This window comes from Scyliorhinus torazame, chromosome 11 (assembly GCF_047496885.1).
Source record: "Scyliorhinus torazame isolate Kashiwa2021f chromosome 11, sScyTor2.1, whole genome shotgun sequence".
In the NCBI taxonomy this organism is placed as follows: Eukaryota; Metazoa; Chordata; class Chondrichthyes; order Carcharhiniformes; family Scyliorhinidae; genus Scyliorhinus; species Scyliorhinus torazame.
Window position 1 is genome coordinate 239,337,148 of NC_092717.1, and position 19,069 is coordinate 239,356,216.

Here is a 19,069-nt window from a genome sequence, read left to right on the forward strand (position 1 = left end):
TCCTTTGAACCCCTCAGCGTGGATTTCAAAGGGCCCCTCCCCTCCACCGACCATAACACGTACATTCTCAGTGTGGTCGATGAGTACTCCAGATTCCCCTTCGCCATCCCATGCCCCGATATGACGTCTGCCACCATCATCAAGGCCCTCAGCACAATCTTCGCTCTGTTCGGTTTCCCCGCCTACATCCACAGTGACAAGGGATCTTCATTCATGAGCGATGACCAGCGTCAATTCCTGCTCAGCAGGGGTATAGCCTCCAGCAGGACGACCAGCTACAACCCCCGGGGAAACGGGCAAGTTGAACGGGAGAATGGGACGGTTTGGAGGGCCATCCAGCTGGCCCTACGGTCCAGGAACCTCCCAGCCTCTCGCTGGCAGGAGGTCCTCCCTGACGCTCTGCGCTCCATCCGGTCACTATTGTGCACCGCCACTAATAACACACCCCATGAACGTGTCTTTACCTTCCCCAGGAAGAGTCCACATCCGGGGGTGTCGCTCCCGACTTGGCTCGCTGCTCCAGGACCGGTCCTTCTCCGTAGGCACATCCGACTCCACAAGGCGGACCCCTTGGTGGACAGGGTTCACCTGCTCCATGCCAACCCTCGATATGCCTACGTCGAGTTCCCCGACAGCCGCCAAGATACTATCTCACTTAGGGACCTGGCACCGTCAGGTTCCACCCCAACACACACCCCCACCAATGCGCCCCCCCCATCTCCCACCGCGCTGCCAATATTGACCCCACCAGAGCACCCCCCCCCCTCCCCTTTTCCGCACAAGAGGACGAAGAGGACTTCTGCACGCTCCCGGAGTTCCCCGATGACTGGCCAGCATCAGCACCGCCACCACCGCCATCGGTGCCACCTCCACCACCGCCAGCTCCCAACGAAGCACCAAAGCACCGGACCGGCTGAACCTTTGATGGACTCCGGATCATCAACATGGACTTTTCTTTACCTACCACTGTACATAATTGCACTAATTGTATATAGTTCCACGTCACCCCCGCCGGACACATTTTTAACAGGGGGTGAATGTGGTGAACCACTGTATTAGGGTATGTAAGGTAGGACCTGCACTACAGGTTCGCCAGTAGCTCCTGCCGGCTGGCTCTGCCCACGGAGAACTGTATAAATATGCATGACCTCCAGTGCCCTGCTATTTCACCAGTTGCAGCAGGAGGCCACGCATCTGACTGTAATAAAGCCACAGTTGTACCCAACTTTAGTCTTTGTGCAATTGATCGTGCATCAATGGGCAAGTTAGATAAATACATGAGAGGGAAGGGAGCAGAGGGACTTGCTGATAGGATGAGAAGTATTAGGGTGGGTGGAGGCTCAAATGGAGCCTAAACAGCAGCATAGCTCAGTGTTTCTCATCTGTGCACCTATTTTTTAATTCCATCTAATTCCATGTGGAGCAAAGTTCTAAAGACACTGGTGACATCTTGTATTAGTTAGACTATTCAGTATTGCTGAGAAATGCATTTCTTTGGCTGTCCACCATAGGCAAGTGTATTGACCATTCTCAAACAGCTCCTGCTTGCAAAACCCAGAACATGATGCCTAACATTAGGTGCGATTCTGCAATGGGGCAGCACTTGCTGAACAATCCTGAGTGTGCAAACTGACAACCAAGGTAAAATTAACAGTTGGTCTTGCAGGAGACATCTGCTAAAATCTACTTATGTGCAGGGGGCCTATCTTCTGCAGGCAAAAGGAACATGTCCAGGCATTGTACCCTTTTGTTCAATGAAACAAAGGCATATGGGGACAATAGTTTGTTGGTGCAATCTCCATGGCAATTCCCCGACCATTCGGAGATGACCTGTCAACCAATCAGCACCCTTTTCTCATGCAATATGAATTGTTACACCCTTTGAAATTTGGCAGTCTTGATTTCTGATGAGTGCAAGATAAAAAGCTTTGACAGTGTGCCTCTTTTTTCAGCTGTGCCGAGGTTCTGTACTGCCAAGCAGGTATTAGACGCTGTTTTACTACTTTTCCGACTTGAAAGTTCTTGAACCGTAAGGTATGAAAATATCCCAAACATAGAACCATACCTTCCATGGTTAATAGAAAATAGACGTCATCACCCTTGATATACTCTCTGCCTATCAATCTCTCGTGGGATAAAAATATGGTGGTTCCCTTTCCTGGCCCGCGATAGTACGTGGTGCCTTCGGACTCGGTCACTAACTCTCCGATTTTGTCAGGCCTGTCCCAAAAGGAGAATGTTTGATTCCCTAGAAAGAAAAGTTAGACCATAATTAACATGCGCAGTCAAAATTGGAAATGAATGCAGAGAGGCTAATTATGGTGTCAACCGACCTTCATTCGGGTCCGTGGTCACACTTGTTTGATGGGACATGCGGCGCCTAATGTCTGGATGTTGATCCATTAACATCATAGTCCCTTGCCTCCAGGGGCACGGCCATTGTAAATTGTCATCATTCTTCCCACTGACCAAGTGGAAATATACCGCAAGGTAACGGGGCTGACTGCTGGTCCCATTTACGTACACGGCAATCTGAAATGCGTATCCGTCACTCGAGTAGTACCTCGGACTGTAAACCTTGCCGTCAGGCCCCGAGGGACTTGTGTTCAACAGGTGGGTAAAGTTCCTGATGTGCCACACGTGGGTGGGGCACTGCATTTCCGAGAGGTTCATGTCGTCGATCGAGATCCCGCCGGCGGAGCTGCCGGCTCCTTTCCCTCCTTCAAACACAACACGGAACTTGTCGGAGACGGTCAGGCGAACATGGTGAAGCTGCCAATAATTCAGACCTGCGCCTGTTACAGGAGGAAAGACAGATTTGAAAAATATCTTCCTGTGATCGCTCGGCCATTTCGAGTGCGGCAGATATAAACTGCATCAGTAAGAACGGTGAACTTTATCAAAATCTGATTGATCACGAGCTCTATCGTCACTCTGCTAAGAGTCCCCCAAGATGGAGTATGGCCATCAAGATATCTCTTTGACTTTTATTGTTTATGTCAACGCACCCAAAATAAATATTGACCCCTATTTGTTGGAATGTGGTGTGCCTTTGGCTTGTGTCCAAATTTCCCCTCTGCCCCTTCCCCATTCCGATCCCAGGAAACTCAAAACAAAATGGGCTCCATTTTACTAAAAGGGAACAAAGTCCCATATCGGGCGCTGTTAGCCGCGTGTTTCCCGGTGCCAGTCCCATATCGAGCGCGGTTAGCCGCGTGTTTCCCGGTGCCAGTCCCATATCGAGCGCGGTTAGCCGCGTGTTCCCCGGTGCCAGTCCCATATCGAGCGCGGTTAGCCGCGTGTTTCCCCGGTGCCAGTCCCATATCGAGCGCGGTTAGCCGCGTGTTCCCCGGTGCCCGACCCGTTTTGTACACTGAGGAGATCAGTTCACCGGAACGCCTCAGTGCAGCAGGAGAAGATGGCAGGCCAATCCTCAATTGGTCCCTGACGTAACCCCCGACCCCTCCCACACCACCCCAAGCCCTGACACCCTATGGGAGGGTCCCCAGGCTCCCTCCCACAATCCCCCAACACACAGGCAGGACACCCCCAGCCCCAAGAAAATGTGACAGATTGGCACCTTGGCAGTGCCACCTGGGCACTTTCACAGTGCCAGGCTGGCACCCAGGTGGTACCACCCTGCCCAAAGGGAATGCATCTGGGGGCCTCCAATTCCCTGTGAGGCGCCCATAAGTGCCATTCCATCTGTTTTTCCCCCATTTCTGGAGACTAGTACTGAACAACACTCTCCAAGGCAAAGAGGATCGTTCCCACGCCTCAGATAACTCGGGAATCTGCACATTAAAGTGAGACTAGCTGTCTCGCTCTAATATGCAGATTTACAAAAAGGTCATTCCGCCCACAATGGGCGGGATTTACATTGCAACGTCCTGCGAGATCGCGTCACATGGCGAGCTGCTTTTCAGGTGCAGCGTGCCCATACAATCGCGCCCAATAATTGTAATGGTTATTCGGCCCGTCCAATTAAATTGCTAGCAATTAATCACATCCAGCCCCTCGAGTCTGCTCTGCAATTTAATGGGGTCCTGACTGAGATGCGACAAATCGCTATATATCCACTTTTACCCCATACCCCTTAGTACTTCGGTTCGCAAAACCCTATTAATCTCAGTTTCCAAATTAACAATTGATCTGACATCAGTTGCCATTTGGGAAAGAGAGTTCTAGACCCGCTTTCATAGAATCCCCACAGTGCAGAAGGAGGCTGAAGGGGGGGGGGGGGGGGCGTTCAGCGATGATACCTCTTAAAACGGAATAGTTAGCATGCCACTAGAGTAGTTTTACATAAGTTACTTTATTAAGGATTGAGATGAATTATAGGACTGAGTAATCATTATTCACCATTAAACATGCATTTTTAGGACATAGCAGTAGTAAGTCATCGAACGAGATTTAGGATAGCTAACTTGTCCGGAGCTGTCTGAAAGCAGAGTAGCAAAAATATAGTGGTAAGGAGGAAAGTATCGGTCCAGAGTAGGTGTTAGCAGCAGAATAAAGATCAGTGCTGTCTGAAAGCAAAATAGCAGAATGTGTTAATAGCAGGGAAAGGGCCAGCACTGCCTGGAGGCAAAAACATGGGAACACGATATAGACTGGCACTAGGGAACAATACAAAATGGAGGACAGAGTTCATGGTTTGAAGTTGTTGAACTCAATGTTGAGTCCAAAAGATTGTAAAGTGCCTAGTCAAAAACGTAGAAAATAAGGGCAGGAGGAGGTCACTCGGCCCTTCGAGCCTGCTCCGCCATTCACTACGGTCATGGCTGATCATCCAACTCAACAGCCTGACCCCGTCCTTCCCCCATATCTTTGGATCCCCTTCACCCCAAGTGCTATATCTAACTGCTTCTTGAAAACATACAGGGTGCGATTTTACTAAATGGGGACAAAGTCTCGAAGCGAGCATGTTTAGACGTGTGTTTCCCAGCGCTCGCAGCACCAAGAAATACAACGCTGTCAAACATCACTCGGGTTAGATAGGGGGCCTCAGCGGGGAACATGCGGCCGAGGCTGCACATAGTCCCATTTCCTGCACTTCAGGGCTCCGCTCGCTGGGACTCCTCAATGTTGGGAGAGGTAGCACTACCAGGGTGCCAGGCTGGCAGGGCCAAGTTGGCAATGCCAAGGTGGCACCAGCAATGCCAGGGTACCATCCTGCCCAAAGGGCATGCGTCTAGAGGCCTACGATCCCCTGGAGAGTGCCATTCCGCCTGGACCCCATGTGTGGAGACCCGTACTGAACTCAGCACTTGCCCGAGGTCTCCAAGGCGACCAAGGTCTCCAAGGCGAAGGGGGTAGGTCCCATCATCTCGGGTACCTGGGGAAAGTGCATATTACAGTGAGACTAGCTACCTTGCTCTAATATGGAGATTTGCCAAAAAGTGATCCCGCCCACAATGGAGATCGCAATAGATCTCGCCAGACATTGTGAGCCTGGTAGATCCCGGGAGGGAGGTCTCCCAGCTTCTATTGGCCACGTTGCGCTGCGACTTGCAGCTTTTAGGTGCAGCGCAGCCGTACAATCGCACCCACAATGTTTTGGCCTCAACTACTTCCTGCAGTAGCGAATTCCACAATCTCACCATTCTCTAAGTGTAGAAATTTCTCCTCATCTCTGTCCTTGGGCAGCAGGGTAGCATAGTGGTTAGCACAATTGCTTCACAGCTCCAGGGTCCAAGGTTCGATTCCCGGCTTGGGTCACTGTCTGTGTGGAGTCTGCACATTCTCCCCGTGTCTGCGTGGGTTTCCTCCGGGTTCTCCGGTTTCCTCCCACAGTCCAAAGATGTGCAGGTTAGGTGGATTAGCCATGCTTAATTTCCCTTAGTGTCCAAAATTGCCTTTAGTGTTGGGTGGGGTTACTGGGCTATGGGGATAGGGTGGAGTTGTGGGCCTGGGTAGGGTGCTCTTTCCAAGAGCCGGTGCAGACTCGATGGGCCGAATGGCCTCCTTCTGTACTGTAAATTCTATGATTCTATGATTCACAGCGCCAGGGCCCAAGTTCAATTCCCCGCTGGGTTACTGTCTGTGCGGAGTCGGCACGTTCTCCCCATGTCTGCGTGGGTTTCCTCCGGGTGCTCCGGTTTCCTCCCACGGTCCAAAGATGTGCAGGTTAGGTGGATTGGCCATGCTAAATTGCCCTTAGTGTCCAAAAAAAAGGTTCGGAGGGGTTATTGGGTTGCGGGGATGGGGTGGAAGTGAGGGCTTAAGTGGGTCGGTGCAGACTCGATGGGCCGAATGGCCTCCTTCTGCACTGTATGTTCTATGTTCTAAACGATTTACCTCGCATCCTCAGACTGTGACCCCTGGTTCTGGACGCCCCCGCCATCGGGAACATGCTTCCTGCATCTACCATGTCCAGTCCTGTTAGAATTTTAGCGGTTTCTGAGATGCCCCCTCATTCTTCTGAACTGAGAAGACTCAATCTCTCCTCATACGTCAGTCCTGCCATCCCAGGAATCAGCCTGGGCCTGGTAAACCTTCACTGCACTCCCTCTACAGCAAGAAATTCCTTCCTCAGATATGGAGACCAAAACTGCACACAATATTCCAAGTGTGGCCTCACCATGGCCCTGTATAATTTCAGCAAGAATCCCTGCTCCTGTCCTCGAATCCTATCGCTATGAAGGCCAATGTACAATTTGCCTTCTTTACCGCCTGCTGTACCTGCATGCTTACCTTCAGTGACTGGTGTATGAGGACACCCAGGTCTCGTTGCACGTTCTCCTCTCCTAATTTATGGCCATTCAGATAATAGTCTGCCTTCCTGTTTATGCTACCAAAGAGGATAACCTCATATTTATCCAAATTATACGGCATCTGCCATTCATTTGCCCGCTCACTCAACTTGTCCAAATCACATTGAAGGATCTCTGCATCTTCCTCGCAGCTCATTATTGCACCAAGTTTTGAGTCATCTACAAATTTGGAAATATTACATTTAGTTCCCTCATCTAAATCATTAATATATGTCGTGATTAGCTGGGGCCCCAGCACCGGTCCCTGCGGTACCCCACGAGTCACTGCCTGCTTTGTGGAAAAAGACCCGTTTATTCCTCCTCTTTGTTTCCTGTCTACCAACCTGTTTTCGATCCCCAATTCCATGCACTTTAATTTTACACACTAATCTCTTGTGTGGGACTTTGTCGAAAACCTTCTGAAAGTCTAAATAAACCACATCCACTGGCTCTCCCTCATCAACTCCACGAGTTACATCCTCGAAGAATTCCAGTAGATTTGTCAAGCATGATTTCCCCTTCTCAAATCCATGCTGACTCTGTCCGATCCTGCCTCTATTTTCCAAGTGCTCTGCCACAAAATCTTTCATAATGAACTTGAGAATTTTCCCCATGACCGATGTCAGGCTATAATTCCCTGTTTTCTCTCTACCTCCCTTTTTAAAAAGTGGGGTTCCATTAGCTACCCTCCAATCTGCAGGGACAGTTCCAGAGCCTGTAGAATCCTGGAAGGTGACCACCAATGCATCCATAATTTCGAGAGCCACTTCCTTAAGTACTCTGGGATGTAGATTCTCAGGCCCCAGGGATTTATCATCCAGAAACACACGCTGCTGATACCCAAAATGCTTTGCACCGTTCCATTCAAATGAGCTCTGCTGGTAACTCATTCCCTGAGTCAATTGCACTGAATATAAAATACCCTACTTGATCTCCCATTTTACGCCGAGTGTTTAGCTTTGGTCTCTGAACTAGTTGCCAAGATGAATAAAAAATTATCTGAACAAACCTTCTCAATCCATCATAAGATAATAATAATTGCTTATTGTCACAAGTAGGCTTCAATGACGTTACTGTGAAAAGATAACGCGGCACACCAGAAGACCATTCAGCCCATCAAGGCTGTACTTTTCAAAGAGCAAGCCAATTAGTTCCACTCCCTCACTCTTCCCCATAACCCTGCAATAATTTCCTCCTTCACATTTTCATTCTTGCAAAAGCTGCTGTTGAATCTGTCTCCACTGTCCTCCCGGGTAATGCATTCTCCACCCTTATCCTAATGTGTGAAATTATGTTTCTCATGTTGCCTTTGGCTATTTTGTCAAATCTCTGCCCCACGGGTTACCTTCGTCATTTTAAATGCCTCAATCAAATCACAGAGAGAAGGTCTTGTGGCGCAGTGGGTTCACGTCCCTGCTTCGGAGCCAGAGGATTGGGGTTTGAGCCCCACCCAGGACTTGATGGCTAAGGACGGTCCGTTCAGAACACGGCCAAATTGATTGAATGTCAACCTGCAAATGCTTCCAACACACCAATGGCTGCCGGTAAGAGTGGGAGAGACTCCCGGTAACTATAGACCAGTGAGCCTTACTTCTGTTGTGGGCAAAATCTTGGAAAGGATTATAAGAGATAGGATTTATAATCATCCAGAAAGGAATAACTTGATTAGGGATAGTCAACACGGTTTTGTGAAGGGTAGGTCGTGCCTCACAAACCTTATTGAGTTCTTTGAGAAGGTGACCAAACAGGTGGACGAGGGTAAAGCAGTTGATGTGGCGTATATGGATTTCAGTAAAGCGTTTGATAAGGTTCCCCACGGTAGGCTATTGCAGAAAATACGGAGGCATGGGATTCAGGGTGATTTAGCGGTTTGGATCAGAAATTGGCTAGCTGGAAGAAGACAGCGGGTGGTGTTGATGGGAAATGTTCAGCCTGGAGTTCAGTTACTAGTAGTGTACCACAAGGATCTGTTTTGGGGCCACTGCTGTTTGTCATTTTTATAAATGACCTGGAGGAGGGCGTAGAAGGATGGAAGAGTAAATTTGCGGATGACACTAAAGTCGGTGGAGTTGTGGACAGTGCGGAAGGATGTTGCAGGTTACAGAGGGACATAGATAAGCTGCAGAGCTGGGCTGTGAGGTGGCAAATGGAGTTTAATGCAGAAAAGTGTGAGGTGATTCATTTTGGAAGGAATAACAGGAAGACAGAGTACTGGGCTAATGGTAAGATTCTTGGCAGTGTGGATGAGCAGAGAGATCTCGGTGTCCATGTACATAGATCCCTGAAAGTTGCCACCCAGGTTGATAGGGTTGTTAAGGAGGCATATGGTGTGTTAGCTTTTATTGGGAGAGGGATTGAGTTTCGGAGCCAGGAGGCTGGTTTAGCACACTGAGCTAAATAGCTGGCTTTTAAAGCAGACCAAGGCAGGCCAGCAGCAAGGTTCAATTCCCGTACCAGCCTCCCCGAACAGGTGCTGGAATCTGGCGACTCGGGGCTTTTCACAGTAACTTCATTGAAGCCTACTTGTGACAATAAGCGATTTTCATTTCATGTTGCAGCTGTACAATTCTGGTCGCCGCATTATAGGAAGGATGTGGAAGCATTGGAAAGGGTGCAGAGGAGATTTACCAGGATGTTGCCTGGTATGGAGGAAAGATCTTATGAGGAAAGGCTGAGGGACTTGAGGCTGTTTTCGTTGGAGAGAAGAAGGTTAAGAGGTGACTTAATTGAGGCATACAAGATGATCAGAGGATTAGATAGGGTGGACAGTGAAAGCCTTTTTCCTCGGATGGTGATGTCTAGCACGAGGGGACATAACTTTAAATTGAGGGGAGATAGATATAGGACAGATGTCAGAGGTAGGTTCTTTACTCAGAGAGTACTAAGGGCGTGGAATGCCCTGCCTGCAGCAGTAGGGGACTCGTAAACATTAAGGGCATTCAAATGGTCATTGGATAGACAGATGGATGATAATGGAATCGTAATGTTCTATGTTCTATGTTCCTGGTCAGCCACGTTTGATTGGAGTGACGCTCCCTCAAGCTATAAGTCTCTGGTGACAGACTAGCGACCAATTCCGGGAATAATTAGCTATAAAAACAAACAAAGTCTGCCTTAGTGCAGCATTAGTTATAGGAAGAGAATTGTAATTGAATAAAGGGATCAGGGGTTACGGGGAGAAGGCTTGAGAATGGGGATGAGAAACATATCGGCCATGGCGGACCAGATATGATGGGCTGAATGGCCTAATTCTGCTCCTATGTCTTATGGAATCAAATTGAAGACTTTGTATAATCTTGAAAACTTTGGTTAGGTCAGCTAAAGGTCTCATATTTTTCCAAGTATAGGGATTTTTAGTTCAGACGGGCAACATGGTCGGTGCAGGCTTGGAGTGCCAAAGGGCCTGTTCCTGTGCTGTAATTTTCTTTGTTCGTTGTACAAACCCACTCTTCTTAACTTTTCCTCGTCGTTTAATTTTCTTATGAACTCCTAACACAGCAGACAGATATTGAAGAAGTAACCACCATGTTTAATTGACTTGAGACAACCTTTCTATAGCACCCATCCATGACCATGGGACTTCCCAAAGTGCCTTCCAGTCAATAAAATACTTTTAAAGTGTAGCCATTGTTGTAATGCAGGAAACGCGGCAGCCAATTAACGCACAGCAAGATCGGAGAAACAGCAATGTGATCATGACCAGATAACCTGCTTTTGTGATTAATTGAGGGATAAATATTGACCAGGACACCAAGGGGGAACTCCCCTGCTCGTCTCCGAAGTAGCAGCATGAGATCTTACACCTCCACCCCACAAGGGTAGATGAGGGCTTCAGTCTGACAGCCCATTGGAAAGACAGCAGCTTCTAACAGGGCAGCACTCGCTCAACACGACATTGGATCCTCAGCCGAGGCTTTCACAGAGAGCTCACCTGCAGTGGGACTTGAACCCACAACCCGCTGACGCAGAGGCGGACAGGCTAACCACTGCAACACATTGAATTTCACCCACAGCCGTGAATGCTCGGGAAACATCTCTTTGTGATTAGTGCAATAAGATATGTCGAGAAATGGTATTAATATGCAAGGGTGATATCACCTTTCAGATTGCACATTGATAAATGATGTAAAGCCCATTCTTTGTCCCTCAATGACATACCTTTTATTTCACGGACTTTTGTCAAAGTACCATTTGGATTTGCTTCATTGTAAACTCGGACCCAAATGTTCAGCTCATCACTCACGCTTCCACTGTTGAAAGAGTAGAACTGCAAACATTGGAAGCCCCGCTTCGGGGAATAGATTCTACTTTCCAAAAGGGCTTTCTTCCCCACCGGACCGGTACTGGTACTGAAATACATGAAGTACCCGATACCTGCCGTGTAGCACAATTGAAACATTAAATTAGTAAAGCATCCACAATTTTATTCACAGAGTATTGAGGACAACAGCGGGGAAGTCAGACTGAATCTTTACAAAGTTCTGGTTGAGACCGACTTAGGTATTAGTGTCACAAGTAGGCTTACATTAACACTGCAATGAAGTTACTGTGAAAAGCCCCTAGTCGCCACACTCTGACACCTGTTCGGGTACACTGAGGGAGAATTCAGAATGTCCAATTCACCTAACAAGCACGTCTTTGGACTGTGGGAGGAAACCGGAGCACCCGGAGGAAACCCACGCAGACGCGGGGAGAACGTGCAGACTCCACACAGACAGTGACCCAAGCCGGGTATCGAATCTGGGACCCTGGAGCTGTGAAGCAACAGTGCTACCCACTGTGCTACCGTGCTGCCAGAAGGTTATGACAGTTTTAGGTAAGGTAAACAACGAATAACTGTTCCCATTAGCTGATGATACAAGGACGGGGGGCTGGGCGGGGGACACGCACAGATTTAGGTTTGTGGACAAGGGATGCAAGGGGGGGGGGGGTTTGTGAGGAAGAACTTCTTAGGCAGCGAGTGGTAATGATCTGGAACTTGCTGCCTACAAGGCTGTTGGAAACAGAGACGGTGAATGATATCAAAATGGATGGACACTTGAAGGAAATCAATTTCCATGGTTATGGGGATGGAGCGGGGGAATAGGACTGACTGGATTGCTTTGTAGAGGAGTTATGGGCCGAATGACCCCTTTTGTGATGATTCTATGACAGTATTTATATAACGTGATTATATATTTAACACCATTCTACCTAGGTTTTGCACTGAGTGCTGAATTTGGTGCATTTGAGTGCTATAGTGAGAGTTTGGTGACTGAGGGAGTGCTGAATTTGGTGCATTTGAGTGCTATAGTGAGAGTTTGGTGACTGAGGGAGTATAAGGGTTCATTTTTATCTAAAGTCTAGTCTTTCTTTTATTTAGTTAATTAACTTAAAAGTTGCTGTTTGGTTTAGAAGAAGGTGAATTTTCAATCAGCTTTAAACAAAGCTTCTACTTGTAGGCACTTGCAGCTGGAGCTTTTTAATTAGTTAATTGGATTAGGCCAGTTTTCAGAGGCTAGATTCACAGTATAAAAGTGATCCACCTACAGTGCAGACTTTGTTTGCACTGAGTGCTGAATTTGGTGCATTTGAGTGCTATAGTGAGAGTTTGGTGACTGAGGGAGTGCTGAATTTGGTGCATTTGAGTGCTATAGTGAGAGTTTGGTGACTGAGGGAGTGCTGAATTTGGTGCATTTGAGTGCTATAGTGAGAGTTTGGTGACTGAGGGAGTGCTGAATTTGGTGCAGTTGAGTACTGTCGTGAGAGTTTGGTGACTGAGGGAGTTAGGTGAGGAGGGAGTAAAGTGCTCCTTTCATTTCGTTTCCTACATTTCTGCAAAGAGCGAGAAGGGAGCCAGGAGTTTACAGAGAGTGCCGCTGACTGGGAGCAGAGTCGGAGGGCGGAGGTCCAGTTGGTCCACAGGGCAGCTATATTCTGTAAGGTAAGAGGGGATGGAGGCTAGGCAAGTTGCATGCTCCTCCTGTAGGATGTGGGTGGTGAGGGATACCATTGGTGTCCCCGCTGACTATACCTGCGGGAAGTGCACCCAACTCCAGCTCCTCAGAGACCGTGTTAGGGAACTGGAGTTGGATGAACTTTGGATCATCCGGGAGGCAGAGGGGGTTATAGAGAAGAGTTACAGGGAGGTAACCACACCCAAGGTACAGGACAAGAGTAGCTGGGTTACAGTCAGGGGAAAGAAAACAAACAGGCAGACAGTGCAGGGATCCCTCATGGCCGTTCCCCTTCAAAATAAGTATACCGTTTTGGATGCTGTTGGGGGGGAAGGCCCTAGCGGCCAGGTCTCTGGCACTGAATCTGGCTCTGGGGCTCAGAAGGGAAGGGGGGAGAATAGAAATGCAATAGTAATAGGAGATTCAATGGTTAGGGGAATAGATAGGAGATTCTGTGGTCGCGAGCGAGACTCCCGGAAGGTATGTTGCCTCCCGGGTGCCAGGGCCAGGGATGTCTCGGATCGTGTCTTCAGGATCCTTAAGGGGGACGGTGAGCAGCCAGAAGTCGTGGTGCACATTGGTACCAATGACGTAGGTAGGAAAAGGGGTGTGGAGGTAATAAACGAGTTTAGGGAGTTAGGCTGGAAGTTAAAAGCCAGGACAGACAGAGTTGTCATCTCTGGTTTGTTGCCAGTGCCACGTGATAGCGAGGCTAGGAATAGAGAGAGAGTGCAGTTGAACACGTGGCTGCAGGAATGGTGTAGGAGGGAGGGCTTCAGGTATTTGGATAATTGGAGCACATTCTGGGGAAGGTGGGACCTGTACAAGCAGGACGGGTTCATCTGAACCAGAGGGGCACCAATATCCTGGGAGGGAGATATTCTAGTACTCTTCGGGAGGGTTTAAACTAATTTGACAGGGGAATGGGAACCGGATTTGTAGTCCAGCAACTAAAGTAGCCGATATTCAGGACGCCAAAGCGTGTAGTGAGGCAGTGTGGAAGGGAACACTGACAAAGGAGAGTACTTGCAGACACGGAGATGGGTTGAAGTGTGTATACTTCAACGCAAGAAGCCTCAGGAATAAGGTGGGTGAACTTAAGGCATGGATCGGTACTTGGGACTGCGATGTGGTGGCCATCACGGAAACTTGGATAGAAGAGGGGCAGAAATGGTTGTTGGAGGTCCCTGGTTATAGATGTTTCAATAAGATTAGGGAGGATGGTAAAAGAGGTGGGGGAGGGGGGCGGCATTGTTAATTAGAGATAGTATAACAGCTGCAGAAAGGCAGTTCGAGGAGTATCAGCCTACTGAGGTAGTATGAGTTGAAGTCAGTAATAAGAAAGGAGCAGTCACTTTGTTGGGAGTTTTCTATAGGCTCCCCAATAGTAGCAGAGATGTGGAGGAACAGATTGGGAAACAGATTTTGGAAAGGTGCAGAAGTCACAGGGTAGTAGTCATGGGTGACTTCAACTTCCCAAACATTGAGAGGAAACTCTTTAGATCAAAAGTTTGGATGGGGTGGTGTTTGCGCATTGTGTCCAGGAAGCTTTTCTAACGCAGTATGTAGATTGTCCGACCAGAGGGGAGGCCATATTGGATTTGGTACTTGGTAATGAACCAGGGCAAGTGATAGATTTGTTAGTGGGGGAGCATTTTGAAGATAGTGACCACAATTCTGTGACTTTCACTTTAGTAATTGAGAGGGATAGGTGCGTGCAACAGGGCAAGGTTTACAATTGGGGGAAGGGTAAATACGATGTTGTCAGACAAGAATTGAAGTGCATAAGTTGGGAACATAGGCTGTCAGGGAAGGACACAAGTGAAATGTGGAACTTGTTCAAGGAACAGGTACTACGTGTCCTTGATATGTATGTCCCTGTCAGACAGAGAAGAGATGGTCGAGTGAGGGAACCATGGTTGACAAGAGAGGTTGAATGTCTTGTTAAGAGGAAGAAGGCGACTTATGTAAGGCTGAGGAAACAAGGTTCAGACAGGGCTCTGGAGGGATACAAGATAGCCAGGAGGGTATTGAAGAAAGGGAATGGGAGAGCTAAGAGAGGGCATGAACAATCTTTGGCGGGTAGGATCAAGGAAAACCCCAAGGCCTTTTACACACATGTGAGAAATATGAGAATGACTAGAGCGAGGGTAAGTCCGATCAAGGACAGTAGCGGGCGATTGTGTATAGAGTCTGAAGAGATAGGAGAGCTCTTGAATGAGTACTTTTCTTCAGTATTTACAAATGAGAGGGGCCATATTGTTGGAGAGGGCAGTGCGAAACAGACTGGTAAGCTCGAGGAAATACTTGTTAGGAAGGAAGATGTGTTGGGCATTTTGAAAAACTTGAGGATAGACAAGTCCCTCGGACCTGACGGGATATATCCAAGGATTCTATGAGAAGCAAGAGATGAAATTGCAGAGCCGTTGGCAATGATCTTTTCGTCCTCACTGTCAACAGGGGTGGTACCAGGGGATTGGAGAGTGGCGAATGTCGTGCCCCTGTTCAAAAAAGGGAATAGGGATAACTCTGGGAATTACAGGCCACTTAGTCTTACTTCAATGGGAGGCAAAGTAATGGAAAGGGTACTGAGGGATAGGATTTCTGAGCATCTGGAAAGACACTGCTTGATTAGGGATAGTCAGCACGGATTTGTGAGGGTTAGGTCTTGCCTTCCAAGTTTTATTGAATTCTTTGAGGAGGTGACCAAGCATGTGGATGAAGGTAAAGCAGTGGATGTAGTGTACATGGATTTTAGTAAGGCATATGATAAGGTTCCCCATGGTAAGCTTATGCAGAAAGTAAGGAGGCATGGGATAGTGGGAAATTTGGCCAGTTGGATAACAAACTGGCTAACCGATAGAAGTCAGAGAGTGGTGGTGGATGGCAAATATTCAGCCTGGATCCCAGTTACCAGTGGCGTACCACAGGGATCAGTTCTGGGTCCTCTGCTGTTTGTGATTTTCATTAATGACTTGGATGAGGGAGTTGAAGGGTAAGTCAGTAAATTTGCAGACGATACGAAGATTGGTGGAGTTGTGGATAGTGAGGAGGGCTGTTGTCAGCTGCAAAGAGACATAGATAGGATGCAGAGCTGGGCTGAGAAGTGGCAGATGGAGTTTAACCCTGAAAAGTTTGAGGTTGTCCATTTTGGAAGGACAAATATGAATGCGGAATACAGGGTTAACGGTAGAGTTCTTGGCAATGTGGAGGCGCAGAGAGATCTTGGGGTCTATGTTCATACATCTTTGAAAGTTGCCACTCAAGTGGATAGAGCTGTGAAGAAGGCCTATGGTGTGCTAGCGTTCATTAACAGAGGGATTGAATTTAAGAGCCGTGAGGTGATGATGCAGCTGTACAAAACCTTGGTAAGGCCACATTTGGAGTACTGTGTACAGTTCTGGTCGCCTCATTTTAGGAAGGATGTGGAAGCTTTGGAAAAGGTGCAAAGGAGATTTACCAGGATGTTGCCTGGAATGGAGAGTAGGTCTTACGAGGAAAGGTTGAGGGTTCTCAGCCTTTTCTCATTAGAACGGAGAAGGATGAGGGGCGACTTGATAGAGGTTTATAAGGTGAACAGGGGAATACATAGAGTAGACAGTCAGAGACTTTTCCCCCGGGTGGAACAAACCATTACAAGGGGACATAAATTTAAGATGAATGGTGGAAGATATAGGGGGGATGTCAGAGGTAGGTTCTTTACCCAGAGAGTAGTGGGGGCATGGAATGCACAGCCTGTGGAAGTAGTTGAGTCGGAAACATTAGGGACCCTCAAGCAGCTATTGGATATGGATTATAGTAGAATGATATAGTGTAGATTAATTTGTTCTTAAGGGCAGCACGGTAGCATTGTGGATAGCTCCAGCTTCACAGCTCCAGGGTCCCAGGTTCGATTCCGGCTTGGGTCACTGTCTGTGCGGAGTCTGCACATCCTCCCCGTGTGTGCGTGGGTTTCCTCCGGGTGCTCCGGTTTCCTCCCACAGTCCAAAGATGTGCAGGTTAGGTGGATTGGCCATGCTAAATTGCCCTTAGTGTCCAAAATTGCCCTTAGTGTTGGGTGGGGTTACTGGGTTATGGGGATAGGGTGGAGGTGTTGACCTTGGGGAGGGTGCTCTTTCCAAGAGCCGGTGCAGACTCGATGGGCCGAATGGCCTCCTTCTGCACTGTAAATTCTATGATAATCTATGATTAATCTAGGACAAAGGTTCGGCACAACATCGTGGGCTGAAGGGCCTGCTCTGTGCTGTATTTTTCTATGTTCTATGTTCTATCATTAGGTATTAATCGAACTGTGTTTTCTAAAGATCTTTAAAGGAGATTGGTGCTGTGGTAACGGTGGCACAGTGGTTCGCACTGCTGCCTCACAGCGCCAGGGAGCCGGGTCCAATTCCGGCCTTGGGAGACTGTCTGTGTGGCGTTTGCACATTCTGCCCGTGTCTACGTGGGTTTCCTCCGGATGCTCCGGTTTCCTCCCACAGTCCAAAGATGTGCAGGTTAGGTGGATTGGCCATGATAAATTGCCCATAGTAACCAAGGATGTGCAGGTTAGGTGGATTGGCCATGATAAATTGCCCGTAGTGACCAAGGATGTGCAGGTTAGGTGGATTGGCCATGATAAATTGCCCGTAGTGACCAAGGATGTGCAGGTTAGGTGGGGTTGCGGGGGAGTGGGCCTGCGGAGGGTCCTCTTGCAGAGGATTGGTGCGGACTCGATGGGCCGAGTGGCCTCCTTCTGCACTGTAGGGATTCTGTGATGATAAATGATCAGGCAGTCATCCCATCACCACCGGTGTTAACCCTGCCTCAGTTTAAAGGCTCAATGAGTGGGACCCACTTCTCTCAGAGTAATGACTGCCCATCGTCGGAGGAGAAAGTCAAGCCCACATTTCTGTTATGTTATCCCCTTTATGCACTTGACGCACAAACCTGTAACAGTTGCTTAGCAACCTATAACTGTGCCCCTCCGATGGTCGAAAATGGCGGGAGGACGGTGGGACGGTGGGGGCATCCTTTAAAACGGAGTGGCTCAATTTTCTTCTCCGACCTCGTTGATCTGTGATTTTAACTCTGCTGCTTTCAGTCGTGGGTGGGGTTCCGGGAGGATCAGTGTTAATAAACACTGGGAGGATCAGTGTTAATAAACACTGGGAGGATCAGTGTTAATAAACACTGGGAGGATCAGTGTTAATAAACACTGGGAGGATCAGTGTTAATAAACACTGGGAGGATCAGTGTTAATAAACACTGGGAGGATCAGTGTTAATAAACACTGGGAAGATCAGTGTTAATAAACACTGGGAGGATCAGTGTTAATAAACACTGGGAGGATCAGTGTTAATAAACACTGGGAGGATCAGTGTTAATAAACACTGGGAGGATCAGTGTCAATAAACACTGAGAGGATCAGTGTTAATAAACACTGGGAGGATCAGTGTTAAGAAACATCAGTCAGGATGCCATGAACCACATAGCCTGGTGTAGCTGAGCATCTGACTGGTGGGATTCAAATCAGGCAGGAGGTTAAAATCTGCCGTGTCTTCAGGTCTCCAGTGAAGCAGTTGAGGCTCCTTCATTGAATGTTTTTAAGATAAAGGTAGATAGTTTTTTGAAGAATAAAGGGATTAAGGGTTATGGTGTTCGGGCCGGAGAGTGGAGCTGAGTCCACAAAAGATCAGCCATGATCTCATTGAATGGCGGAGCAGGCTCGAGGGGCCAGATAGCCTACTCCTGCTCCTAGTTATAGAATTAATTTTTCAGAGAATTTACAGTGCAGAAGGAGGCCATTTGGCCCATCGAGTCTGCACCGGCTCTTGGAAAGAGCACCCTACCCAAGGTCCACACCGCCACCCTATCCCCATAACCCAGTAACCCCACCCAACAATTTTGGACACTAAGGGCAATTTAGCATGGCCAATCCACCTAACCTGCACATCTTTGGACTGTGGGAGGAAACCGGAGCACCCGGAGGAAACCCACGCACACACGGGGAGGATGTGCAGACTCCGCACAGACAGTGACCCAAGCCGGAATCGAACCTGGGACCCTGGAGCTGTGAAGCAATTGTGCTATCCACAATGCTACCTTGCTGCCCGTGTTCTTATGTCTCACTCCGATGCAGGAATGCCATCTGCTCCCAATAAGGAGTTATCTCCATAAACAGCTACGGCCAGATGGGCCGAATGGCCAGTGTCTGAGCTGGAAATCCGAACGATTGCAGACAACATTGCACCAAGGCAGGTAGGTGGGACGAAGGGGAAAGGAGTGGGACTAATTGGATAGGAGGGCCAGCACAGAGTCTGAGGGGCTGAGTGGCTCTTTCTGTTCTTTAGAAACTTATGATTTGTTTCTGCTTCCCAAATGGCACCTTGTAGCTCATCT

At 48.3% G+C, this 19,069-nt stretch overlaps 1 protein-coding gene across 1 annotated transcript in view; it reads right to left on the reverse strand.

Annotated features, from left to right (window-relative positions):
• The window catches only part of mep1ba (meprin A subunit beta a), a 70,738-nt gene that overhangs the window by 19,796 nt on the left and 31,873 nt on the right, over positions 1–19,069 (reverse strand). The window contains exons 10-12 of the mRNA XM_072468475.1: positions 10,914–11,129; positions 2,334–2,795; positions 2,066–2,248 (exon numbers count right to left, since the gene is read on the reverse strand). Of these exons, the coding sequence (XP_072324576.1) occupies positions 2,066–2,248; positions 2,334–2,795; positions 10,914–11,129 (861 nt within the window). The remainder of the gene's footprint in view (positions 1–2,065; positions 2,249–2,333; positions 2,796–10,913; positions 11,130–19,069) is intronic.